Below are 24,162 nucleotides of genomic sequence, written 5' to 3'. Positions count from 1 at the left end.
AATTTCAAGAATGGACTTATTGCACAGGTGGCAACCTGTCACGGTACCACGCTTGAATTCACTGAGCTCCTGAGAGCGACCCATTCTTTCACAAATGTTTGTAGAAGCGTCTGCATGACTAGGTGCTTGATTTTATACACCTGTGGCCATGGAAGTGCAGCCTTTAGCCTCCTTGTTAGAACGTCCAACTCTCAGTTTTAGGGCATACATCACCCGATCATTACACAAAAATTCTTCAAACTTCTGAACTCCACTCCTTTAAAACACATGAGTGCACACAGCATAGTTTGCAAAGAGTCACAAGACAAGAGACGTTGTTAAACTACCTCATGTTTCAAAGCACAAAACATTACAATGAACATAAACATTGTTTGAACATAAACATGAACATAAACAGGACAATATTGGCCGAGATAACAACTATTAAAAAAATCTGTTGAATTCGACGTTTTGGTGAAAATATCTCATGTAGTTTTGGAGTTGTAGACATTTATATGAAAAAACACATAAAAAATGACTGACATCTGACTTTGATTGGATTTTACTCCCCCTTACTATAATATTTTGACATTTGGGTATTAGCGTTTGGCTATCGACCTATGTTTTCGAACTTCTGACGCTGGTTTCGTCTCGATCGGACTAGCATTTTCAAAGATATCAGCTAATGATTTTAAGCGCTAAATTACCACGCTGCACAAACCATGTGTCGAAACCTGGCAAGTTTGGTATCGTTGGACTCGGCAAGGATTCTGGAGACAAAAAAAGTTACTCCCATGAAAATAAGTCAACCACACCCAAAGTTATAAGCATTTGAAAAAAATATCCACCTGGTGGCGCTGTTTTGAAACTTCTCAGGCTACTTCAGGGCATCGTGGTGATGACCCATACCGAGTTTTGTAACAATCTGTCCATGTGTTCATAAAATACAGCATTTTAATACATAAGCCAAAATGGCCGATATGGTCAAGTTGGATATCAGTCGACTCGGCAGGACGTCCCGAATCTAACGAGACCACTTTTAGGACAAACGGTTCCGAAGTTATAAGCAAAAATAGCAATTTTTTGTATCTCCAGACCAGTAGTTGGTGCTGCGCCGAAACGCTGCATGTCACTTCAGGTCATGCTTGTGATGACATGTACCAAGTTTGGATTGAATACGATAAAGAGATGCGGAGATATAGCCTTATGTGTATTTTCGCAACCGCTACGTAAAATTTGTTTGCGCATCTATCGAAAACGATTTGACGAATCAACTTGAATTCCATAACTTTTTGGTCGGCACTGCCTGAAGATGATCTGGTTCAATTTTCGTGCAAATCAGACGAACTGTCTGGACGAGCCGAATTGCCGTAAGCTAAGGAATCAGAGGAAAAAAAAGAATTTTGTTTCTAGCCCTTAGGGTTCAAAAGTTATTAGCATAAACACGAGTGAAACTTTGGACAGGTGGTGGCGCTAGAGGGATTAGTTTAGAGACTCAAAATTTGCTATGGTGACAGTTGAGACTGTCCTCTATCTGTGTGCCAAATTTCATAACTTTCCCGGAAGCGGTTCTATGGGCTGCCATAGACTCCCATGGCAGAAGAAGAAGAATAATAGGAACGCAAACGATTTCAATAGACAATTTCTATGGATTTAGCATTCTGCTAAATAAAGACCAAAATACAGATAAGACAGAAATAGAAAAGATTTAATGTATTTGTTTTATTACAGCTAAACCGCTCTCTACATAAACAAGTAACATTCATTAAGTAAACAATGTATCCCAATTCAAATAATAAATAATTCATATAATATTTTGTACAAACTGGTATTGGTTTCCTGTACATAATGGTTTCTCTCATAGCGTACCATACAGTAAGAGAAGAACTTAAGGCAGAGAGTTCATACTTGCCAGTTATTGGTACAGCTATAACAGACCGACTGTCTAGTGGTTTACTTCAAGGACGTAGCGGTTCAGTGGGCACATGAAATGTGCAATGTCGAATGGGAAATTTGTGAAGAATGACGGCCGTCTCAATTTCGTGTGCTATTATGTAACTCAGTGCAAATGTAAAAAAGATATAAATTAAACAAGCATGGGTTCATCGATCCAATTGTTAATTTTCAACATTGAATACAAAAGTCACTCATTTAGAAAGGTTAGCGGACTGTGCACTGGCTGTCATCGAGTGTTTAAAAGTATGCGCTAACGTTCGCCCAGGTCCAACATTAGCAGTTCCACATCCTTGTTTTAATGCAGGACAATCAATGACAAAACAGCTGTCACTTCACAACGAAGCCAGAGGATGTGCTCACGCAGCTGGCTTTTATCCTTAAAATGGTTTCATTTCTGACACAGCAAGTACGATTGTGGAATTAATGCCTCGGATGTCTCATATAGTACAAATACGAGAGAAGAAGAGACCATGACACGTAATTAGCTACTTGTACAATGCAAAGCAAGTGTTAAGAGCTCTTGAAATAATTACGAAATAAATGCATGATCAAACAGATAGTAAAAATATAATATATAGATAAAATAAATAAATTCAGTTTTACACAGATGAAAACAGACAGCACAGATTATGTCGCAATAAGGTCACCTTCCAAGCACAATTTCAAAACCTATAAAGCTAGGATTAGATAATGGTTGCGTTGGAACGGTTGGTTCCAATCTCAATTGTAGCCCAAACACAGACCTCGAGAAAATGACAATTTCAAAACATGGTGTTCTCGACATTTAAAATGGGGCCACTGGAAGAGACCGAAGACACCGAATCGAAATCATTTTGAAAGAAAGCCGTTTTGATAGCTGGAATCTTGGGGACCAAATCTGGATCTTACACTTCTGTAAGGTTGTCTTGAGGAAATCATCTGTCTGCACTACGGCTACTGCAACATCCTTCGGGTTATTTTTCAGTCATCTTTGCAACATGAGGTATACTATAGTGTCCGATACCCTCGGCGCTGTTTTTGCAAACCTCACCTCGATTTTGAGGTGTAGATCAGACCAAAAACATCAAAGGATAGGAGAACGTGAAAAGAAAAAGTACAAGAGTTTACCTCAGGTACTAAACCAGCAAATCTGGGCACTGATGTCTATAAATTCCGCTTCATACATACTCGATGTGGTAATGGATGAGAAAGAATGTGCAACTGGAATAAGATGTGACCTCTGTCGCCTCTTCAAGCATGTCGTGGCTAGATTCTGTATTGGCATAAGGGAATGCTTCTGTACAGCATACATCCTACATAACTTAAAGCAATAATAAATTACCTGCACAGGATAATGGCATTAAATAATGTGATGCTCCCTCACTGATCAAACAATGGCTGAGGGAAAGAGTCTCGGAAATAAAACTGATGTCGATGACTGCCATTCTATTACTGTGACTAAAATAATTATCGGAAGTGAAATAAAATAGCAAAAAGTATAAAAGTTACAGAATAAGATAATCAAGGAACAACACACAGAGCAGTGAAAAACATCTTCAGTATCCATGGAGAAAATACCAACTGAAGTCACTCACTGGGTAGGCAGCGTCCTATTGTTTATATACAAAAGTAAAACTGAAAATAGATTTTTCTTCTCTGTACACAGCAATTTTATTCTTCTCTTTACAAAAGTCTTTGTTCTCTTTTTTCTCTCCTCCAATCCTTCGATCCCATTCATGTCTAAATCGTATCACGAGTGCACAAAACTCCTTCTCCGCCCTCCAGCTGTTTGTGATAAAAGCTTGTCCGTTTGCAAGGCGCCCCAGTGTGGTCAGTCCAGTGATATGACATCAGGGATGGAGCCGTATATTACTGAGGCGGCGGCGTCGGAGCGCGAACGGGAGGCGTTGGTGTGTGGGTGGCTGTCTCTCAGACTGCTGGAGGACACCAGACTGCTGCTGCTTCCGCTGCTGCTGCCCCCACTGCCGTTGGCAGGCACTAGCGAGCTGTTCGCCGGCGTCCCCGACTGCTCCAGGAAGAGTTGAGAGGAACCATAGGGCATGAAACGGTTCAGCAGCAGCTCATGGTCTTCTGATGCTGACGCAGAGGCTGAGGCGGCGGCTGCAGCGGCCATGACCATGTTATAATGCTGCAAAGGGGACACATTATTTGTTTAATTCTCTCTCAGTCGGATCTCGGCCCTAGTGCACTAAACCCATGTCATTCGGCACATTTGTTTAAGAACAATGCTGCCCTCTAGCAGTGATGTGCTGCTGTTTCAGAGAGTGAACCTACCTGGTGATTGTCCCCTTGTAAAAATGAGAAGAAATTCAAATCTGTAGAAAAAGAAAAAAAAAGTTGTTTGGGATAAATTTGCTTACACCTGACCAAGAAATGTCAAGTCACAACATATTTTAAAATCCTAAAACTTTGTTCATTGGATTAAATAAAAATAAATCCCTGATTTAATGTACATTACGATTATATTGCTAGATTATATTTATAATTAGAGCTGAACGATCGATCAATCGTTAAAAGATCACAATCCCAAATCAAACACCAATGCAATCTCATGCCTAAATGACAACGATTCGCCTGTCTAACTTTTAAACCTTTGACAAGTACGATCACAGCGAATATTCAGATCTGCACTGGCACTGCTGTATAGGTACGAAACAGCTTCACAGTCTTTTTAATCACAGTCTTATCATTATTTCTGTCTTGCAATCATTTAAATTATCACATAAGAACTGGGATAAAAGTTTATAATTCGGATATTAACCACAGTAGTGATCAAAATAGAGTAAATCATCTTTTGAAAATAACTTGAAGCATCACATAAATATTGTATCAATTACATTGTTACACCAGTAGGTGGCGACAAGTGACTGTTAAAAAATATGTATGTCATTGAATCGTTCATTCAAGAGATTGAAACACTGATTCATGCAGTAACGGCAAGTGAAGTCTATTTGATTGAGTCATTGAATCATTCATTCAAACTGTTAAAAAAACAAACAAAATCATTCAAATTAATAAAATATTTTTTAATAGACTGTAGTAATTAACATTTTGTCAGAACCTCTAGTAAAGTTATTTTGTTTTGTTGCCTATTCAGAATTGTGGGAGAATGGTGATCTCTATTTTAAACAAAAAATTGTGATTCTCAATTTATCCAGAATCATGCAGCTCTATTTATAAATGTAACAATTTTCCTTTCAAATGCATGGTGCTTTTTTGAACTTTCTATTCATCAAATAAACTTGAAAAAAATGTATCACAGTTTACAAATAAATTAAGTATTCAACGGTTTATAATATGTTCCTCGAGCAACAAATCAGCATATAAGAATGATTTCTGCCATCAAAAAAATGAATTACATCTTAAAATATATTAAAATAGAAAACAATTGTTTTTAAGTTGTAATATTTCACAATATTACTGTTTTTACTGTGTATTTGATTTTAAAAAATGCAGCAGTGAGAGCATAAGAGAAGTTTTCAATTCTTTTAAAATCTTACCGATCCCAAATTTTTGAAAGGAAGTGTAGCTGAATGACCACCAATTCAACTGAGCATGAACAAATGAGGTCGTCAAGATGAACAGTGCCATTTCAGCTAGTAGGCACACTCTTATTAAAAATGAAAATATTATATAATTGGAATGATTCCAGTACCTGACAGGTCATTGGCTGTGTGGTAATAGTGACGATAATCCTGGATGAGAGGAGGAGGGGGAGGGATATAGTTTGTCTCCATTGCCGGCATGCTGGGAGCCCGTGCCAGTGGAGACGCCTGATGATGCAGATTCAACACTCTACAGCAAAAAACAAAACAAAAAGAAAAGTGAAGTAACATACAGAGGCTTCAACATTATCTAGACATTTAAACCACATTTCAAAATGTCCATTATATGACAAAATATGAATCCAAGTGACATTTATAAGAAATAAATCACAAATACATTTTTACAATACAATTCTCACCCTTTGTTGACAGGTGGGGAGGTGGGGGATAGAGATGGACAGGCTCTTTTAGGTGGAGGCTCGTCATTATCATCATCATCATCATCTGAGGAGCTGTCCAGCGTCAAGTCAATCACCTCCACTTTCTTACTGCTACTGTGGGACGAACTGTTTCTGTGGTCCGTCACAAACGACCGACAGTCTACGAGAGAGAAGCATAAAAAAACAAGACCTCCCTGAATCAAAAAGCAAGTCAAGACCATCTCATTTTATGTTTAATACGGCACCATGCAAAAATCTACACGTTTTACAACAGGACTGAGACACAACTGTCTATAGTCTCCATAACTTGTAACTAGGACTGGGCGATAAAACAATAACGATAATTATCGCTATATGATTTTCCTCAAAGAAATGATAACAAAAGATTGATAAAAAGTCTAAGCGCCAAAAGAACTTCTACCACAAATGATCCAGTTAGAAGGCTTTTCAATCTACAAATCACCATCACTTACCATGGATTTACCCTTTAAATGTGGGTTATTATAATAAAGAGTAGTTTAAAACCACAATTAGTCTTGTTTCTACAACTTTCCCTCAGGAGCAAAAATGATCTGTCTATTGACAATAAAAATGCAACATGAAATGGCATTTTGATCAACACAACATGACGCTAAAACTTAAAACTACTTGCCTCAAGATAGAGTTGCAAAATGATCGTGCCAAGTTGGCCTATTTTCCCTAGCCATGATTGTGTCCATATTCTCCTCTTTCACCTCCTCTTTTTCAGCACACCAAACCACAATAGCCAAAGTGCGATTCATCTAGCTCTATTTGTTTACCACTAGCGCATGCTGATGACATTTTATTCTTCTATACCGACTCGTCGTAACCTACGATTCAATAGGTATCATCATTGTACAGTCTACATACATGTTGTACCCAAGTTCATTAGATTGATGTCGTACAGTGTGATTTGCAATGATCTAATAGGACTGCAGAAACCACAGTCTGTAGCAGGCACTAAACTTGAACAAATTAAAGATTTATCGTGATAATTATCGATCTCGACTGATAGCAAATGATCGTGATTTTTTTTGGCCATATCGCCCAGCCCTACTCATACCATATATAACAGTATTTGTGGTAATACCATCAATGCCATTTGACGATGCTGACACTTCCTGTACCACTTTCTTGGATCTCATAGGAGACCAATTGCCATCTTCTTTAAACTGGATCTCATCACAGTCCACACAACTGCTCAGGATTTCCATGAACAACCTGTTTTAAAAAAACACCTTTAAAAATAAACAACTTCGCCAAGACTTCAATTTTGACAAACACACACTGCTGTTCAAAAGTTTAGGGTCAGTAAGATTTTTTTTTTTTTAATGAAAATAACACTTTCATAAAGCAAGGGCACATTAAATAGATCAAAAGTGACAGTGAAGACATTTAGAATGTTTCCACAAAAATATTAAGCAGTCAACTGTTTTCAACATTGAAAATAATAAGAAATGTTTATTGAGCAGCAAATCAGCATATATACGAAATGTCATGTGACACTGAAGACTGGAGTAATGGCTGTTAAAAACAATCACATCCCAGGAAAGAATTATTATTAAATTATTGAAATATATTAAAATAGAATACTTTTAAATTGTAATAACATTTTAAAATATTACAGTTTTTACTGTAGTTTGACCAAATAAATGCAGCTTTGTTAAGCCTAAGATACTTTTCAAAAACATATGAATATTACCATCCTTTAACTTTTGAACAGTAGTGTATAGATGCTTATACACATTAGGCAATTACAGGTACATTAAAGCAAAATAAAAAGCTTTTGTAGATTTCAGATGGTCCACAATCACAGGTGAGAAAGGTGAGACCAGTACTGACCCGTCAATAATAAGGTGCTCATATGGGGCTTTCTTGTCGCAGACCGGACACACCCAGGTGGGTTTCTTCTCGTTCATTTGGATGTAGAGCGTAGCATCAAAGCACTGCAGGTGCGAGCAGGTGAGCGCTCGGCAGGGAATCGTCAACCGCATCTTTCCAAGCTGCACAGATGGACACACATTATGTTAGTATACATTATATGGCCACATATTGCTTTCAAACATTATAACTGAATTATGATTATACAGTTGTATCTCATTCCTAAATGGCTGGCTTGTGGTTTATTCTCCATCACTCAAAATTATTAAAATGACAACGAACACAATGTGGGAAGTCAGAGAGTCATAAGCAGGGCTTGGTGGCCTTGGTGAAAAGAAGCTGAGCTTCATTATTCTGACAAAATGGTTAATGCAATTGTGTCCAAAGGAATGTCACAAGGTTTAACAGAATCCCTTGAGAGGAATAAAAACTTAATTGAGGGTTGAGGGTCCATTACATACCGGACAGAGTAAGGAGACTCGCAGGCTGGTTGTGGCAATCTCACTGTCTGGGTCGGCGGTAAGCTTTTCTTTGACTGAAGAGAAGGCACAGAACGCAAAAATAATCAGTCTTTTTACAGGCAATATTCTCTGACACTGAACAGGTAGCTCAAATAAGACTTGTAACATCGTAGGTTATTGAAAAAAAAAACACTTGATTTTGATCATCGCTTTTTTTTTTTAAAACAATAGTTGCCAATGTAAAATGGGATCATAGGTGAATGTCAGAAAATCCAAAGAAAACATGCCAAAATACTGAAACTGGCAGAAATGTGCCTTTGTGTATAATATTCAGAATGAAAAGGTTTAATAGGCTTTACGCTGAACGTCACAAGAACAAACAGGAAAACGGGTATTATTGTATCCGCTTGTCGGAGAAAGTGTTACAGCAGTATGAACTGACAAAGATATCTATATACTTTTAAGTAGAAATGCACCGACTGCAATTTTCTTGGCCAATTCCCGATTTATTTGTGTGACCTACCGATACCGATTTTTGCCGATTCTGAAACCAAAAGTAAAAAGTCAGTAAAAAAATAAGAATAAATGCAATAGACACTCAATAGTCTTCATTAAATAAATTAAATAAGATTCTTTCATTTAAGATTAATGTTTAACACTAAAGTTACAAAAGATATGCAGTGAAAAGTAGAGAGTAGGGATGTGACAGTGAGGACATTTTTCCACCGGTTAATTGATGTGTGACAACACCGGTAATACCGGTATCACCGGCGGAGGCTTTTAAATCACTAATTCTATCTAACCGTGAGTAACATGCACACAACTGCTCTGAACTGAAAATGCGCCAGTGCGCACACACCTTGAATGACAGCTCGTCTGTAAATGCGCGCTCTGTGAGGCCATGGGTGCGTCTTAATCAGTTCCCTAGTTCAGTAGTCAGGGCACTGATCAAGCATTGATCAGTCTATGATTGAGATGCACGCCACGAGCGCGAGGGTGCGCGCGGCAAAAATAAATGCGCGCTGTCAGCGTTGCGCGGAGGCTCGCACTGCGGAGCCAGGCGAAAGTAAACAATGCGCGCTCTGTGTGGCCGTGCACATTTTACTTTCGGTTTTGAATTAGCGCCAATTCGGCTGCGGGTTGCTTGAATTGTGGGTTCATTAGCCTATTATTTTTAATGAAAAACACAACAACAAAACAAATGACAAACTCCCTTAAATAGGCGCTTTTACGTTTCGCTTTGAAACCAAATCTTCCGCGATCATCTCAGTCAGCTCCTCCCTCTTAAATCTGATGAATGACTCCTGCCGCTGCCGAGACTCACGGTCGGATCCTGCTTTATTAAGCAGATACGTTCAGTTTTTATTTGTATTGTCTGTTCTCTAACTGAACTAAATTATTTTATTACTATAAAAAAATCAAAAAGACGGTGGGCGGTGCCACGGTGGGCAAGTGATGTAACTGGTGTTGAGTCTGGACACCGGTAACACCGGCAACACCGACTATCGTAGCAAGCCTAGTAGAGAGTGATTATCTTTGTCTTTTGTTCTTTTATTAACAAGACAGACAGCAGCGGGAATATTAGACTGCTGTCACTTTAAGAGCTGACGGATGGATCCAACATACTGTTACACAACATGTATTATCTTTCTCAACTATTTACATTCCAAAACTGACTGTGTTTAACTGAATACTCGCCAAGACAGGCATTTTGACATCATTTTGTATATATTTGGCCGTTTAACCCCCCAAGCCACTCCCTTTGGTCCTTTTTGCAACTCACAAGCTGTTTAAAAGGGGCTTGTGCACACCACTTATATAGATCAGTGGTGCATGCGCATTTGGTGTGAGCACGAAACCTACGGGAATTAGTACAATTATGCGCAATATAAGCACTATTTAACCGGAGTGAATGAGAGGAGGCGGGTGTGTGTCACTTCACCGCCGGAGAGAAGAGAGCGAGAACGCACAGCTGACGTTATTGCCTGTGCCACTTGCAACAAAACGGACTGGCTCGGAATCGGAAAGACGCCAGACTGACCAGACGGTCTGGGGCGAGCATGCAGAAAATCTTTTGATTCTGGTCCCTGGCTGGTCAAACAGTTTCTACTTTTAAGGTAATGTGCTAACTATTAACCTATATATACGACTAACCTTACTAAATAGCTAGTTATTTTTATTGTTGCCGTTTTGTTTGATTGAGAAAACGAAAAAAAAAAAGTATATCAATCTGCATATGTGATGGGCATCTTTGGTAGGTCCTCTGAAGGCATCTTACACCTGAAGCAATGCAATCTGTTTAACAAAATACGGAAGTTTGTTGCACATAACTCGAATTCAACCGTTATAAGTTCAGAGTAAACTTACTGAGTGCTCTTGAGTGGTCTGGGTTTCTAATGCCTTTTGACCGTAGTCTCTGTAGCAAAACTGACGAGGACTGCTGTCGGACCAAGTACACTGCCATGGAGTAGCTCTGTATGGGCAACACAGCTTTTAGAAACACATTCTGAGCAACATTACTGTGGTGTTTCAAATTCAGACCCATCAAAAAACTATTACAAACAGATTTCACTTTCATTACCCTTCCGATTTCTGACGTCCATGACACAACAATGGTGTTGGGAACTGTTGTAGACAACCTAACCAGGGAGGTAATGTTGATGGGTCTGCTCGGTCGCTTTGGCTCCACTCCATTTTTGGTTGGAGGAAGATATCCCTGAGGACAACCACAATAAGACATTCAGTTAAACAGCCAGCACAAGAACAATAAATCACAGACTTTTTTTTGTATGTAAAACATTAATTTGTTATAGGAGTTAAAAACAAATCTTTAAAAAATACGTAATCTTTGTATTTCTGTTGGTTTTATGATCTCCTTTAGAATGATTTTAAGCGTCGGTTTTGGGTGAATAGACTTTCATTGGATAGACAGCAATCTCTCAGATTTCATTTAAAATATCTGTGTTCCGAAGATGAATGAAAACATTATGGGTTTGGAACGCCATGAGAGTGAGTAAATGCTGACAGAATTTAAATTTTTGGGTGAACTATCTTTAAATCTACTTGAATATACATGTGTTAATCATTGCTTCAAACTATTTGTCTGTCATTGGGAGAAGGACTCAAAGATTCTTGCTGATTTGTGACCAAAAATAAAGCCAGACTCACAGGGAGGTTACAGGGTTTTCCATTCACTTTTACACAAAGGTTGGGTGGGAAATGATCTTCCTGAGGACAACTTGTCTCTGATAAGCAAAACCTGAAAAATATGTGTTGAGATTCTTTTAGGAATGTGTGGGAAAGATTTCCAAGACTCTCAGAAACCCAAACAAAAGAAAGCTCTGAAGATGGGGGTATGTTAGCCTCAAAACAGACAATCAAAACATAGACACAGCATATTAAAATACACAATATTCAACTGCACAGCACTTTGAATAGCAAAGACTTTGCTATTTTAATCATAAGATATTAAAAAAACAATAGTGGCAAGTAAAATTACACTCCTTAAGTAATATTTTAGCAGCATGTTCCGAGTTTGTCAAAAAGTTCCAGTTCTTTAGTTGGAAACTTGTTTTATCATACCTTAGCTGTACTTGCACGGTGAAGTCACATTTGGTCCCAGAAATGTCCCTGTCGAGACAAGAGGGTGGGCGTGAAGGAATGTGTGATAGAGCGTAGGAGAGAAAAGCATACCAAACATTCTACAGGACTGCTCGCTTGGCACGTCTGATAAGCACTATCGCCTGCTATGTAACTACAAGACAAGGATATCTTAACAAGACAAGGTAAACGGCACAACAGCTGTTTTAAATTCAACCGGTTTTCGGTTCTGGCTGAAATCATTATTTAAAATTTATTAGACACGCAAAATTAGTTTGGGGCATTTCAAACATATGAACCATGTTATCTTGTCCAACAATGTAATTCGATATCCCTCCCACACACGCACTTACATTGAGCTGCTGATCTGTTGAACTTGCTGAGGCGTTAGTGCAAACGCAAAACATGTTTCCTGAAACCTCTGACTGCTGTCTGAGGCTGCAAAACAATAAGAGAGGAGACGATTTTATAAGATTGAGAAACCACCACACCACTATTGATAAAAAGACAGAGAACACACTTAGAGTCAAAAAAATATATATTGATACAAGGTTAAATTCAAAAATATATATATATATATTTCTACCAAATTCATTTATAAAATAAAAAATAAATATATAAGGAATTTAAATCATGTTTACCAATATAACTAATACAAAACAGCACAGTTCAGGCAACACATAGAATAGTCCATTTTATTCATTTAGCATTTATTTTGATAAACATTTTAGAGAATTGCGAGCCTCCGAATTAGCAAAAGTTTGGAAAGGGCCTTTTCTGTATCGTACAGTCCATAAAGAAATGCTTCAGTCTGGTGCGTTTACTCAAAAGGAAACTGTTCCAGAAAAATAAAACGAGGGAAAAAAGGACCGAACTTCCTTGTAATGGTTTTTGCTTGCCCACATACTTTTGGTTATATAGTATATATTTGCATATTTCGTGACAGCATCCTTGACCGAGCAGTGAACAGAATAGTATTTGAAAGTGAACTTTAGTCAAGAAAACCCCAACATTAAGTAAAGTTAATCATCTCAAACCGAAAGCAAAGCAGCATCTCAGTTACAGACACAAGGTTGCTGGTCCTTTTCCGTGCAATCACTTTAAACACTTGTGCGGTTTAGTTCAAAGCCAAACTCTACAACAGATCCAAAAATAGCCTCGGGTTACATAACTCAATCTCCTTAAATGAAGCAAGGGTTTCAGAAGCAAGAGAGAGTGAGAGAGTTAAGAAGAAGCTCTATCAGCACCTTTACAGGCACTCCACCACACACATAAGGTGGCTGAACTCAATGAAAGAGACTGAAATGAGAGGTGTGCTTTCCTTGAGTAGTCATGTGAAGAGGAAAATCTATTCCGATGAAGTGGGGAGAGATGCTGGCAGATGATTAATCTGTACTCAATTCTGTGCTGTTAAAGCTCCATCAACACTGGTTGCACTCTCAGCTCAAACAACTCAAAATTCATCACATTGACCTAGAAAGAATGTTCAGTCCGAGGGGCTTCAACTCAATATGGAAGAAGGACCATCTTGTTTCCTGGAAGTTGCTCGAGAAGCAATCTAATGTTACTTTGCATTGCAGTTATTATTTAGCAATTTGCACTCAAACTGAACTCTATAAGAGTCCTTGTAAGAAAATTAAACTTGAAATAAGGTAGCTTACTTCCATACTCCAAAATGAGTTAAGCATTGGTTAAGGACCTACATTTGATTCAAACAGCCACCGGCTCAGCAACGAAATATTGCAACTCAATTTTTGGCCTGACTGGCTTCATACATTGATTTTAAGGACCCACTTTGGCAATCATTTCCATTGAAAGAATACAATGACAGGCTTGCACTTGAATAAATCTTCAAAGTGAGAACACTGAGGCTAGTTATCTAAACATCTCAAGTAAAAGACCAAAAACCAGTGAAAGAACATAACACTTAAAACTGCTGAAGAGAGAACTATCAAAGGAAAAAGGCAGTAACGCAGCCTTCGTGCTTAATAACACTTCCTTTCCATATTGGCCTTTTATTCTTAGCCTGAGCTGGATGACTAAATATAGCACAGGTGGCCCCTGTCCAATCTGATAAGCCATAAATCACTTGAAGAGCACCTTTATGTTTGTATCAATGGGGGGAGGGGAAGCCTTCAAGAGCGGCCCATATTGCTCATAAGAGATGTACAAATCTACAGGTTTTTTTTTAAATCAATTAGTCGGTGGGCTGTCCGAATGTCTAGTTAGTCTTAAGGCAGCATCATGTGCACAAGCTCCAAACAGATGCTTTTTTAGCGATATATTGATGCAATATATGATAAATATAAAGTTTATTTAATCTAAACTATGTTGTTGTTTTTAAAATATAATAATTAAGATAACACTTTATTAAAGGTAATGTAGGTACATGAACTTATAGTAATAGCAATAAATTATGCATAATTACAAGCAACTAACCCTAAACCAAACCCTATGTCTAACCGTATATTAAACGAGTAGTTCACCTCAAGCCATCCTAGGTGTATGACTTTCTTCTTTCTGATGAACACAGAGTCATATTAATACATATCCTGATGCTTCCAAGCTTTATAATGGCAGTGACAGGGTCCATTGAGTTTGTAAAACTTTATAAAGTAAAATATCTAGCTTCCGGCAGACCGCCTTCCGTATTCAACTTGCGCAGAAAGTGTAACGCCTCTCGCAGTTCAAAACACTTACGCTACGTTCTAGTGATACGCTGTGCTTTTTCCGCAAGTTGAATACGGAAGGCGGTCTGACAGAAGCCAGCTCATCACTGCCATTATAAAGCTTGGAAGCGTCAGGATATTTATTTGATCAGATTGTGTTCATCAGAAAGGAGAATGTCATATACACCTAGGATGGCTTGAGGGTGAGTAAATCATGGGGTCATTTTCCTTTTAAAGTGAACTACTCCTTTAAGTAAAAGCAGTTAATTAATATTAGTCAATGCTTAGTGTAACTACACTGTAACAACATAACCTTAAAGTATAACCATAAATAATATTTCTTTCATATATGGAGCTAAATTTATATTTTAAGGGAGACCATATTTGGGGGTCATTCTTGGATTTAGAAATCCAAGGGCTAAATTACTTAAAACAGCATAGAAATGCCACAAAACTGTTTATGAGCATCCAGGATGAAGAATTATGTTTCAGAGGAGAATAATTTAGAGAATACTTCTTGAAAAGGGCTTTACAATGCAAAACACTCTCTGACAGGCTGCATTTCTAAATTCATTACTGTAGAAGCACAATTCAACCTTAATCAACCAACCTAGTTATGTGGCGTTCACACCGGACGCGATTCGCGCGAAGGTGGACGCGTGTACATTTTGAGTTTACTCGCGCGAATCGCGCGTGACATTCACTGCACAACAGATGCGAATTCGCGTCATGGGCGGGGCTTCCGCCAGCAGCTCGTCTCGTTGAGAAATGGCTGACATGGGCTGTGTTTACATGTCTTTTTTTTTGTTCATATCTACTGTTAATGTGTGACAAAACGTAGTTTTAAGACTTTTTCAGTCGATAATGTAGTTGTTTAAAGCTCAAATCTGTGGTGTATTTACATAAACAGTGCCTATTTGAACATTTTATCTGCCGTTGTCGGAGCTGTGAGCTCCAGCGGACAGCGCGCTCAGCGCACGTGAAAGCCGGCGAGGGCAACCTTTCCTCGGCCAGTCCTTCTGCCGTCTACCGCTGGCTCTGATGTCTCTGTGGTGTGTCTCGAGCTATAATTCGTCTTGTAACGGCCGATCTTTGGTCTCATGGATCTATAATTTGTTCCCTGGCAAATCGTTTAGGCTGAGGGCAAAGATAAGTTTCATTACTTTATATTTTTAGGCTATAACTGTATGTTGCAGTTGTAACGTTAGCCTACTAGCACTGACTTTGAATGTTTGACTGCATTGTTTGTTTTATTTCATGTATAGCTTGTTATACATTACTTATACTTTTGTATTATTGATCATACATAAACTTGCATTTAACAAAAAGAGACTGGGTTGTGTTTCATGTCATTTAATGTTATCACAGTGATAATCATATTGTCTGAACCAGATATTAATATACAGATTTTCTCCTCTAGTTGTCACTACTAGAGCAAGCTCCTGATTGGTTAACGCGGCGCGAAATATCCGCCAAAGTTCAGATTTTTCAACTTGAGCGTTTCGCGCGAATCGCGCGTTCAAAACGCTCAAGTCGCGTCCTTCTCGCCGCCTCAATCGCGCGAATCTCGCCGCCTCATTCGCGCGAATCGCGCCGCAGAATGCCATTTCGCGTCTCTGCATTGACTTAACATGTAAATCACTCGTGCGAATCGCGCGAATCGCGTCCGGTGTGAACGCACCATTAGAGATCATTCCTTATACTTACCTAAACTGGTGGGTTTGATAAGCTCATCAAGTACATCGTAGAAGGGCAGCCTCTGTAGTTTGACGTCTGGATGGACTGGATGAAGGGCGGAGGGCAGGTGGGGCAGGCCCAGCTCGTGCTTTGGCCCAAGCAGTGCGACAGGTAGTAGAGACGGTGAACCATGCCCATCAAATCCCAGCTGTGTTAGGCTGGTGGGCAGACCTGCGTGAGCCCCTCCAGAGGTGGAGTGTATGCCAGGGAGGGAGAGGTCTGTCGGGGACACCATCTTTGTGGGGAAGCGGCGGCGGTATAGCTCCTTGATCTTCATCTGCACGGCAGGGCTGCAGCCGGCTTTCAACAAATGTAATGCTTTGGTCAAGAGTTCGTGCTTCCTTCCGTGTTTGTTGCGGCCTGCATATCCCAGAAGAACCTGAAGCTCTGAGACACGGAGGCTCATCACCATTTGCTGTTTTTAAAAGAGAGGAAACAGCAGAGAAATTATGCAATTGTCAAAACAAATAATTAAGAGAGCATTTAACTAAGTTAAAGGAATAGTTCACCCCAAAATGATGATCAATGAAGACAGCATACGTTTGGTACAGCCTAAGGTTGAGTAAATAAATGAAAATTAACTATTAAACTGTTAAAATTCAAACAATGCTCTTATGAATTGAAATTAATAAATGGTTAACACACTACCTTTCAAAACTTCGGGGTTGGTTGGTAAGAATGTTTTTGAGAAGTCTTATGCTCACCAAGGCTGCATTTATTTGATCAAAAATACAGTTAAATATCATTACAAGTAAGTTTTCTATTTTAATATACTGTAAAAATGCTATTTATTCCGGTGATGGTAAAGCTGAATTTTCAGCAGTCAAACATTTCTTATTATTATTATCAATGTTGAAAATGGTTGTGCTGCTTGATATTTTTGTGGAAACTGTAATCATTTTTTTCAGGATTCTATGATAAATAGAGTTACAAAGAACAGCACACATTTTAAATAGAATACTTTTGCAACATAAATGTCTTTACTGTCACTTTTTTACCAATTTAATGCATCCTTGCTGAATAAAAGCATTCATTTGTTTTTTTAAATCTTTTGATCACTAGTGTTTTTTTCAGATTTTCCAACCCGTTTCTTCGTGTTGCAATTACTGACAGACAGTAGGCAGGTCCCAGGTGAAATCACAGAGTCATCGTTTACATTCTACTTAGACAGTCAACCTAACTCAGGTTAACTAGTGTTTAGGTGTCTCACTTTTAATGAGGGTGGTTTAAAGTGAGGTTGTCCAGTCTGTACGGTAAAAGCTATGATTTATACGTAGGCCGGCTAGGACTAAATTAGCTTCAGGCTCAGTCTTGGACGAGCATTCATTATAAGCCATAATTCATACGCAGTTATGTTGGCCAAAAGGTACACCAGTGAAAATACAATCAGTTCGGTTTGCCAAATTCAGATCATTTCAGGTTTTTGAGGGATTTTTAGGCTGTAACGTTTTGTTACGTTTCCGATGCAGACCTGTAATTGTGATAGCCCCATGTATTGAGTTTGAGCATGTGCAAACGTTAACACCTACATGTGTGGGATCAAAGCCACTCCTCATGTGCAGAACAGCAGACTTTACTTCCCCTGTCATTCTTGGATATTATGAGACTATAAAGGGCTGTGTTGGTGGTACCAGCATTTGGATTCTATAAAAATCTATGGGCAGGCTGAGTGGTGAAGAGGGTGAGATAGTGGGGGAAGGGAAAAATCAAGCCTGAGCTTGGGCCAGTGAGTTTTCATAACAAAAGCAGTGGAGAACAGCTCCAGGGAAAACAAGAGAACCACAGACCAGCAGAAGCTCATATTTCTTCACCTCAGAGAGACCACAGTCCCCTCCCCAGTTTACTGCCAAGTGCCAACTGGACTGTTCTCACAAATACTGACACAAAGACTCTTTATTAATTTCCACCCACCCCACCGCCCAACACAAATAAACGGCTTCACTGCTGATGCAGACAGATGATGAGACTCTTGCTCTCGCCCTATTGTTGTGAGGAACGGCCCCCAATGTAAACCTACAGCGATCAGAAGTCAAGAACCCATGGGAAAGCCTGAACTCTCTGCTAAATCATATAGTCAGCATGGTTTTTCATACTTCTAAGATCAAATAAACATCCCACCACAACCTAAAAGTATACTCTTTGTGAAGTTCAACAGTTGAAGTCCCTAGTCAACAGCCAGCAGAGAGAAGGAAGCAAACGCTCCTAAGTTAAAACAGTTATTAGGATGAGCTCATCCTCCTCATGAGGTTCCTATAACCCTGTGAAGACAAAGAATAATAAGTGGACCTTAAGCTGTGTAAAAACTAGGGGTGTAACAGTTCTTTGTAAAAGAACAAAAAACAAACCACGATTAATCTTAGTTCTAACAACACAAAGGGATTATCTGTGTTTCGAAGAAAACAAAGCATCAAATAGACATTCGGAGTGACAACATCCGCTAATCCGACAATTCTGATTATAACGCTCTCATTTTATTAGTGCCGGTACTTTAATAATAACAGCGTTTTAATAAGAGCCATGTTTCCTCATTTGCGTCTGCGAAACATGAGAAGTCTCTTATCCTCTCCAAAGACGCATTTATTTGATCAAAAATACAGTCAAAACAGTCATATTGTAAAATATTATTACAATTCTAAATAACTGTCAGCAGCCATTACTCCAGTTTTCAGTGAAGTCATTCTAATATGTTCAAATGGTGCTCAAGAATTTTTTTTATTAATAATTTAATATAAACATATTTTTATTATTATATTATCATCATTGAAAACAGCTGTGCTACTTTTTTCAGGATTTTTTGATTCTTTGAAAGTCCAAAAGAACAGCATTTAATTGGAAAAAAAATATTTTGTAACAAATGTCTTTTGCACTGTTACTTTTAGATTAATTTCTTTCAAATCTTACTGACTGCATTTTAAAGACAATTTACACTAAAGTCATCTCTCAATGACACTGATAGCCTATGGGAAATGGTCTCTTGTGTCTGTAAGCACATGTTAAATATACCTCTACAAACAGCAGGATGATGCACAGGTTTTCTACAAAAACTAGATGAAGCCCTCCTAAAAGTCACAGATGTAAAGAAGATAACACAATTTCAATAAAATTACAATTATAAAGAAAACTGTGCATAAATTGCCATAGGATTGCATTTAAATATAGTACTGAACTGACCTGAGCTGAAACACTGTTATCCTCAATAGAGTTGCTTTTAATTTGAGATCTAATTCATATCTGCAACTTTGACATTGTTACTGAACTAAATTGAAACAACATTGAACCAAATTGATGAATAATGACACTTTTTTTTTAGAGTTGTTTTTTAAGTTGAAATTCAATATTCTTTTCATAATTAAAAATAAAAAAGAACTTTGTAACGTCAACACATATTTTCCTATTACTATAAAGCAAGGAACACACCAAAAGGACGCCGACCAACTAGTAGCGACGAAAGCAGACAGCAGAGTTCCTCACGTTGACAGCGTCAGGGTCCAAAGTTTCCCTGACACACCAAGCCAACGCTTGACATCCGACGGCCAAGTAGCACGTCCGTTCTGCGCCTGCGTAAGAGTAAATAGCTTTCCGTACCAGCTGGTGGCAGTAGTCTGTTTTCGTTATTCAAAGCGGGAAAACGGAAAAGCTATCCTGCATACCCTATATAAACAAAGCACCTCATAATCTCGCTCAACACAGACGGTCACTTCTGTTTTGTTTTTTCTCTTCTCGTGCACTGGTTCGCTAGCAGAACAGCCAATCAGAACGATCAGATGGCCTGACAAGCGCAGACGCCGATTCAACATGTCGAATCGGCTGAAAAATAGCCGACAAGGACCAACGTCAGCCGACGGAAACATCGAGAAAACTTAGTTGGCCGACGCACGAAAACTACCCGACCGTTGGCTTGGTGTGTTCCAGGCCTATAACTGCTTTGAAACAATCTGTATTGTATAAAGACTATATAAATAATGGTGACTTCTAGAAATTCACATGACGTGGCTTTTTTCTATTATTTTACTTTCACAAAAAAAGCAAATATATATGTGATAAATGATTATTTTCAGCCCTCATTCTATCACTCTGTCTGAAATGATAGGTTATTAAGGGGAGGCTCCTTTAAGACTCATCAGCAAATGGCTTATGATTGCTAACGTCATTGCATAGAAAAAAAATGATCACCACCCAACCACTATTTGCACACGAGTAAGTGTATTGAAAATATTATCCCTATAAAACCGTAATTTACAGACAATGCATTAACACGTTGTTTACTTACGGTCTGCGATGTAGCTGCTTTCAATACTGTCGGCTGATTCATCTTTCAAAAAGAATTTATTTGCAAAGTTGCAAACCCTCAAATAGCTACGCTGTGCCTAAATTCACAAAACAATCTGTAGTCAAATACTCTAAACAAACATCCTCCGACCTGATCCCGGATTCATCCACTTCTTTGTAATGCTGGGATCCTTCTGTACTACAGAGACTCAAAAAAGCTGTTTAAACAAGACTTGTCAAAGCAAATGTTCTTTTATTCTCTAATGTGTCCTGTTGTCAGCAGACTCAAGCACAGTGGAGTACATCAGAAATTGAACGGGCATTTGTATACTGTATTGTAGACAGCTTCCCTGATTAAAATGGGCTCTATTTGCTTTTGACGCGGCGCCCGTTATGTGACCGAACGCCATTGGTACAATGATTTAAAACGATTCATCATGCTCTAGTGGCAGTCATACGCAAATGTATTTGCCTGGGTGATGTCACAGTTCCCAAAACATCTAAACAAACCGTTTTTTAAAGCTTGGTTACATAAATGCTTTTTTAAACTTTGAACCTTGAGGAATGTAGTTTCAATGGTACAAACTAAGAGCCTTATATATCCAAAGATTATGGAAATTTTGATTTCTCATATCATAACCCCTTTAAGATTGTATTACATTTCCAAGAATAGAAATCCCAATTTTTAATATTTGATAGTTTTACATGACCGAGGGAACCCTGCAAGGTTGCTTTGCAGCTGTTTAAGCTAGAAAGCTTCAGCACACATTTATTATGACTGGATGGAAAAAGAGCGACCATCACAGACATCAGAATTTCTCTTTTAAAAGAAAAACTGCATACAGGTTTAGAACAAACGAGGGTGAGTAAATGACGACAGATCATCTCTTTAGGCCCTCAGATAATTCCAGAACTACTTCCAAAAACATCAAAGCAAGACAAGAATAGGCTCTGTTCTATGGTCTGATCTCCTTGCAAAGAACTGAATAGTATACTTTTTCACAGAAAATGTGCATTTAGTAAAACAACTGCTTGAATCAATAAACATTGAGTTTACTGATTTTGTTTATTGCATTTCAATGAGTGTGGTTATCATAAGCCCTGACTCATTTATGAAAGACATAATCTAAAGGAAGCAATTCTCTGAAAGGATGTCATTTTGGTAACTGCGTAAAGCAAGCTTCCGATCTGCATAACCCACGGATTCGTTGATGCTAAATAACATTAAAATAAATCGAATTATAACTAATGATAAATGATTACAATTAGGCAGAAATCTTGATAATAAACTACCTCCCCGTGCCCAATAATTTACACAAACAATAGAAGAAAAAGGACTTTTAATTAATAACAATGTTTTAACAATGCTTTTAAAACCACCACCGTTTGATTAACCACCAGGAAGTGATGTAAATTGTGAGCCTTTTGTTTTGACCGATACACTAAAAATATGATGCAGGTCTTCAATGCAATTGTCACAGCTAGTATTAAAAATTCACAGTACGTATTATATTAGAAATATTACAACAGGTGTAAGTTTTATCATGAAATCCTTAAACACAAAATTAGCTTATTTTTTTTAAACATTTGATGAGTTATTTCAGACAGTGAACGTTGACAGCAAATAAATCAAATGCTGATTTTAATCAGCATTGAAGGCAAGAAAAATCCATTTATTTTTATGTTTTCTGGCTCAATAATATAAAACACTGGCAAGATGATGATGATTATGTCTATTGTGGGATGCTGCGAGTTAGACTGTCCAATGTAGCAAATTGGGGAACAAAAAGAATTAATGGAAATTGAATTCACATTCAAAACTAATTATGTTCAGTTAATGCTAATAGTATCTGTTGCCATTCAATATTTTGTATAAATCTTTTAGCAGGAAATTGTAAATTTCCAATGTAGCAAGTTTGTACTACAAAAATACATTTTTGTCTTAAAGGTGCACTGTGTAAATTAGCGGCATCTAGTGGTGAGGTTGCGAATTGCAACTGCCCACCGCTCATCCCTCCCTTTCGAAGCACTACGGTGGCCAACACAGGACAATGTCATCGTCTGAGACAGCAGAGAGTAGCTAGCGCTCTGTAGAGCAGTTTGTTTGTTTAGGGCTACTGTAGAAACATGGCGGCGCAAAATGGTGACTTCACTGTAAGGGGACCCGCGGTGTACATAGATAGAAATGGCTCATTCTAAGGTAATACAAACATAATGGCTCATTATGTAAGGTCTTTATACACCACTGAAAAATAGTTTTGTAGCCTATTTTATATTTCATTTCTGTCAATAGATCCTCATAAATACTACACACTGCACCTTTTAAATGGCAATACCCCAGGAAATGCCTCCTCTACTGACACACCTAAAATGCACAGCTTAAATCTCCTTTAATATACACAAAACACAACAGCAGTTTTACCAAGGAAACATTGCTGATTGGATTATCAGCAGTATAGGCCATTAAAGATTTAGACCGAATGCTTATCGTCCTGTTTTGCTCTCTGCAAAATTGCTGGTTTTTATTGCCAACAAGAGTATCAATGTACAGCGTGTTATTGCCAAATAAAGCCTTTGAGAAGGAAACAAAAAACCCTAACCCTGGCCATATTATCTGTTTAGGGAAAATCCTTAAAAATAACCAACAACTACTTTTGACAGTATTCCATCTAAGTCACAGCCAGTTTAGAAGTCTCCACAAGTAACACTACAGCATACCAACAAACAGCTGACCAAAGGCTGTTTATCATCACTAGGGATCCCTATCGTGATTAAAACAAGACTAAAGTTACACAGGTGGGGCATTCAAACAATAAAATCAAAATAAACAACAATGGCAAAAAGCACCATTAAAACGTCTCAAAGCAGGACATCTCAAACCTAAGACAGCACTCATGCAAGCACCAGATAAGCATACACTAACTTCCTACTAAAACACACAGAAACTAAAAGTAACAGGCCGTGGTCGATGATTGAGTCTCAAAATCTGGTGTTCTGCAAACAAACAGAGCATTTCTGGAGGTGACAGGCTCGCGGCAAACGTTCAAACGTCTCTATGGCGCCCAAAATTCAGTCTTGGTTGTCAGCTATCTAGGTTATGAGACGGAGTAGTTGTCTGTGTTTATACATGAAGCGGGTTAACAGAAGTCCTAACTGTCAAAGTACCGAATCTCCAGCCTGTTAGCAGCCTACGCACCACCCACATGCTGCTTCACACATACGAACGACTCCTCTGACGCCCAATGGATTATTTTACACCTCATTTAAACGTTAACATAACAATTAACATTATTAATATATCAATTCAGATGGAAGGAGGATAATTTCACACCAGCAGGCAGACAGCTGTGCGGGTTAGCTGGCAGCTAGCTGGATCCATCATAACAATAACACTGCTTCTTTAACCGGACTCAAAACTGCTCATAAAGCGCTTTTAAATCAAATATGGAACGACGGCTCGTACAAAAGTCAATCACGGGAACAGGTCGGACGGAAAGCATAGCCGAACAGGTCTTGTATAAAGGCTGTATTGACAGTAATTTGCGGGATACACTTTACCTTCAATTCCGCACTCTCCGCCATCTTGTTTCTCTGGCGCAAGCGT

The 24,162-nt window shown here is 38.5% G+C and overlaps 1 protein-coding gene across 3 annotated transcripts; it reads right to left on the bottom strand.

Annotated features, from left to right (window-relative positions):
• Positions 1-1,667: 1,667 nt before the first annotated feature.
• Positions 1,668-24,162, bottom strand: pias1b (protein inhibitor of activated STAT, 1b). Of its 3 annotated transcripts, XM_079825189.1 has the most exons (15): positions 24,117-24,162; positions 16,799-16,841; positions 16,260-16,704; positions 12,237-12,321; positions 11,866-11,913; positions 11,452-11,542; positions 10,865-10,999; positions 10,651-10,756; positions 8,284-8,357; positions 7,784-7,944; positions 7,032-7,162; positions 5,900-6,080; positions 5,591-5,730; positions 4,210-4,250; positions 1,668-4,063 (listed from the first exon to the last, which is right to left on the bottom strand). In XM_079825189.1, the coding sequence occupies exons 3-15, from the start codon at positions 16,699-16,701 to the stop codon at positions 3,746-3,748; spliced, it is 1,953 nt and encodes a 650-aa protein (XP_079681315.1). In that variant the 5' UTR covers positions 16,702-16,704; positions 16,799-16,841; positions 24,117-24,162; the 3' UTR covers positions 1,668-3,745. The 3 variants fall into 3 exon arrangements, with proteins under 3 accessions (XP_079681315.1, XP_079681317.1, XP_079681316.1); XM_079825191.1 differs by lacking the exon at positions 16,799-16,841 and having other exon boundaries at positions 24,117-24,149; XM_079825190.1 differs by lacking the exon at positions 24,117-24,162 and having other exon boundaries at positions 16,799-16,865.

This window comes from Gobio gobio (genome assembly GCF_949357685.1).
Source record: "Gobio gobio genome assembly, chromosome: 9".
In the NCBI taxonomy this organism is placed as follows: Eukaryota; Metazoa; Chordata; class Actinopteri; order Cypriniformes; family Gobionidae; genus Gobio; species Gobio gobio.
Note: the sequence above shows the minus strand (reverse complement) of the source record. Positions and strands in the feature narration are given on the sequence as shown.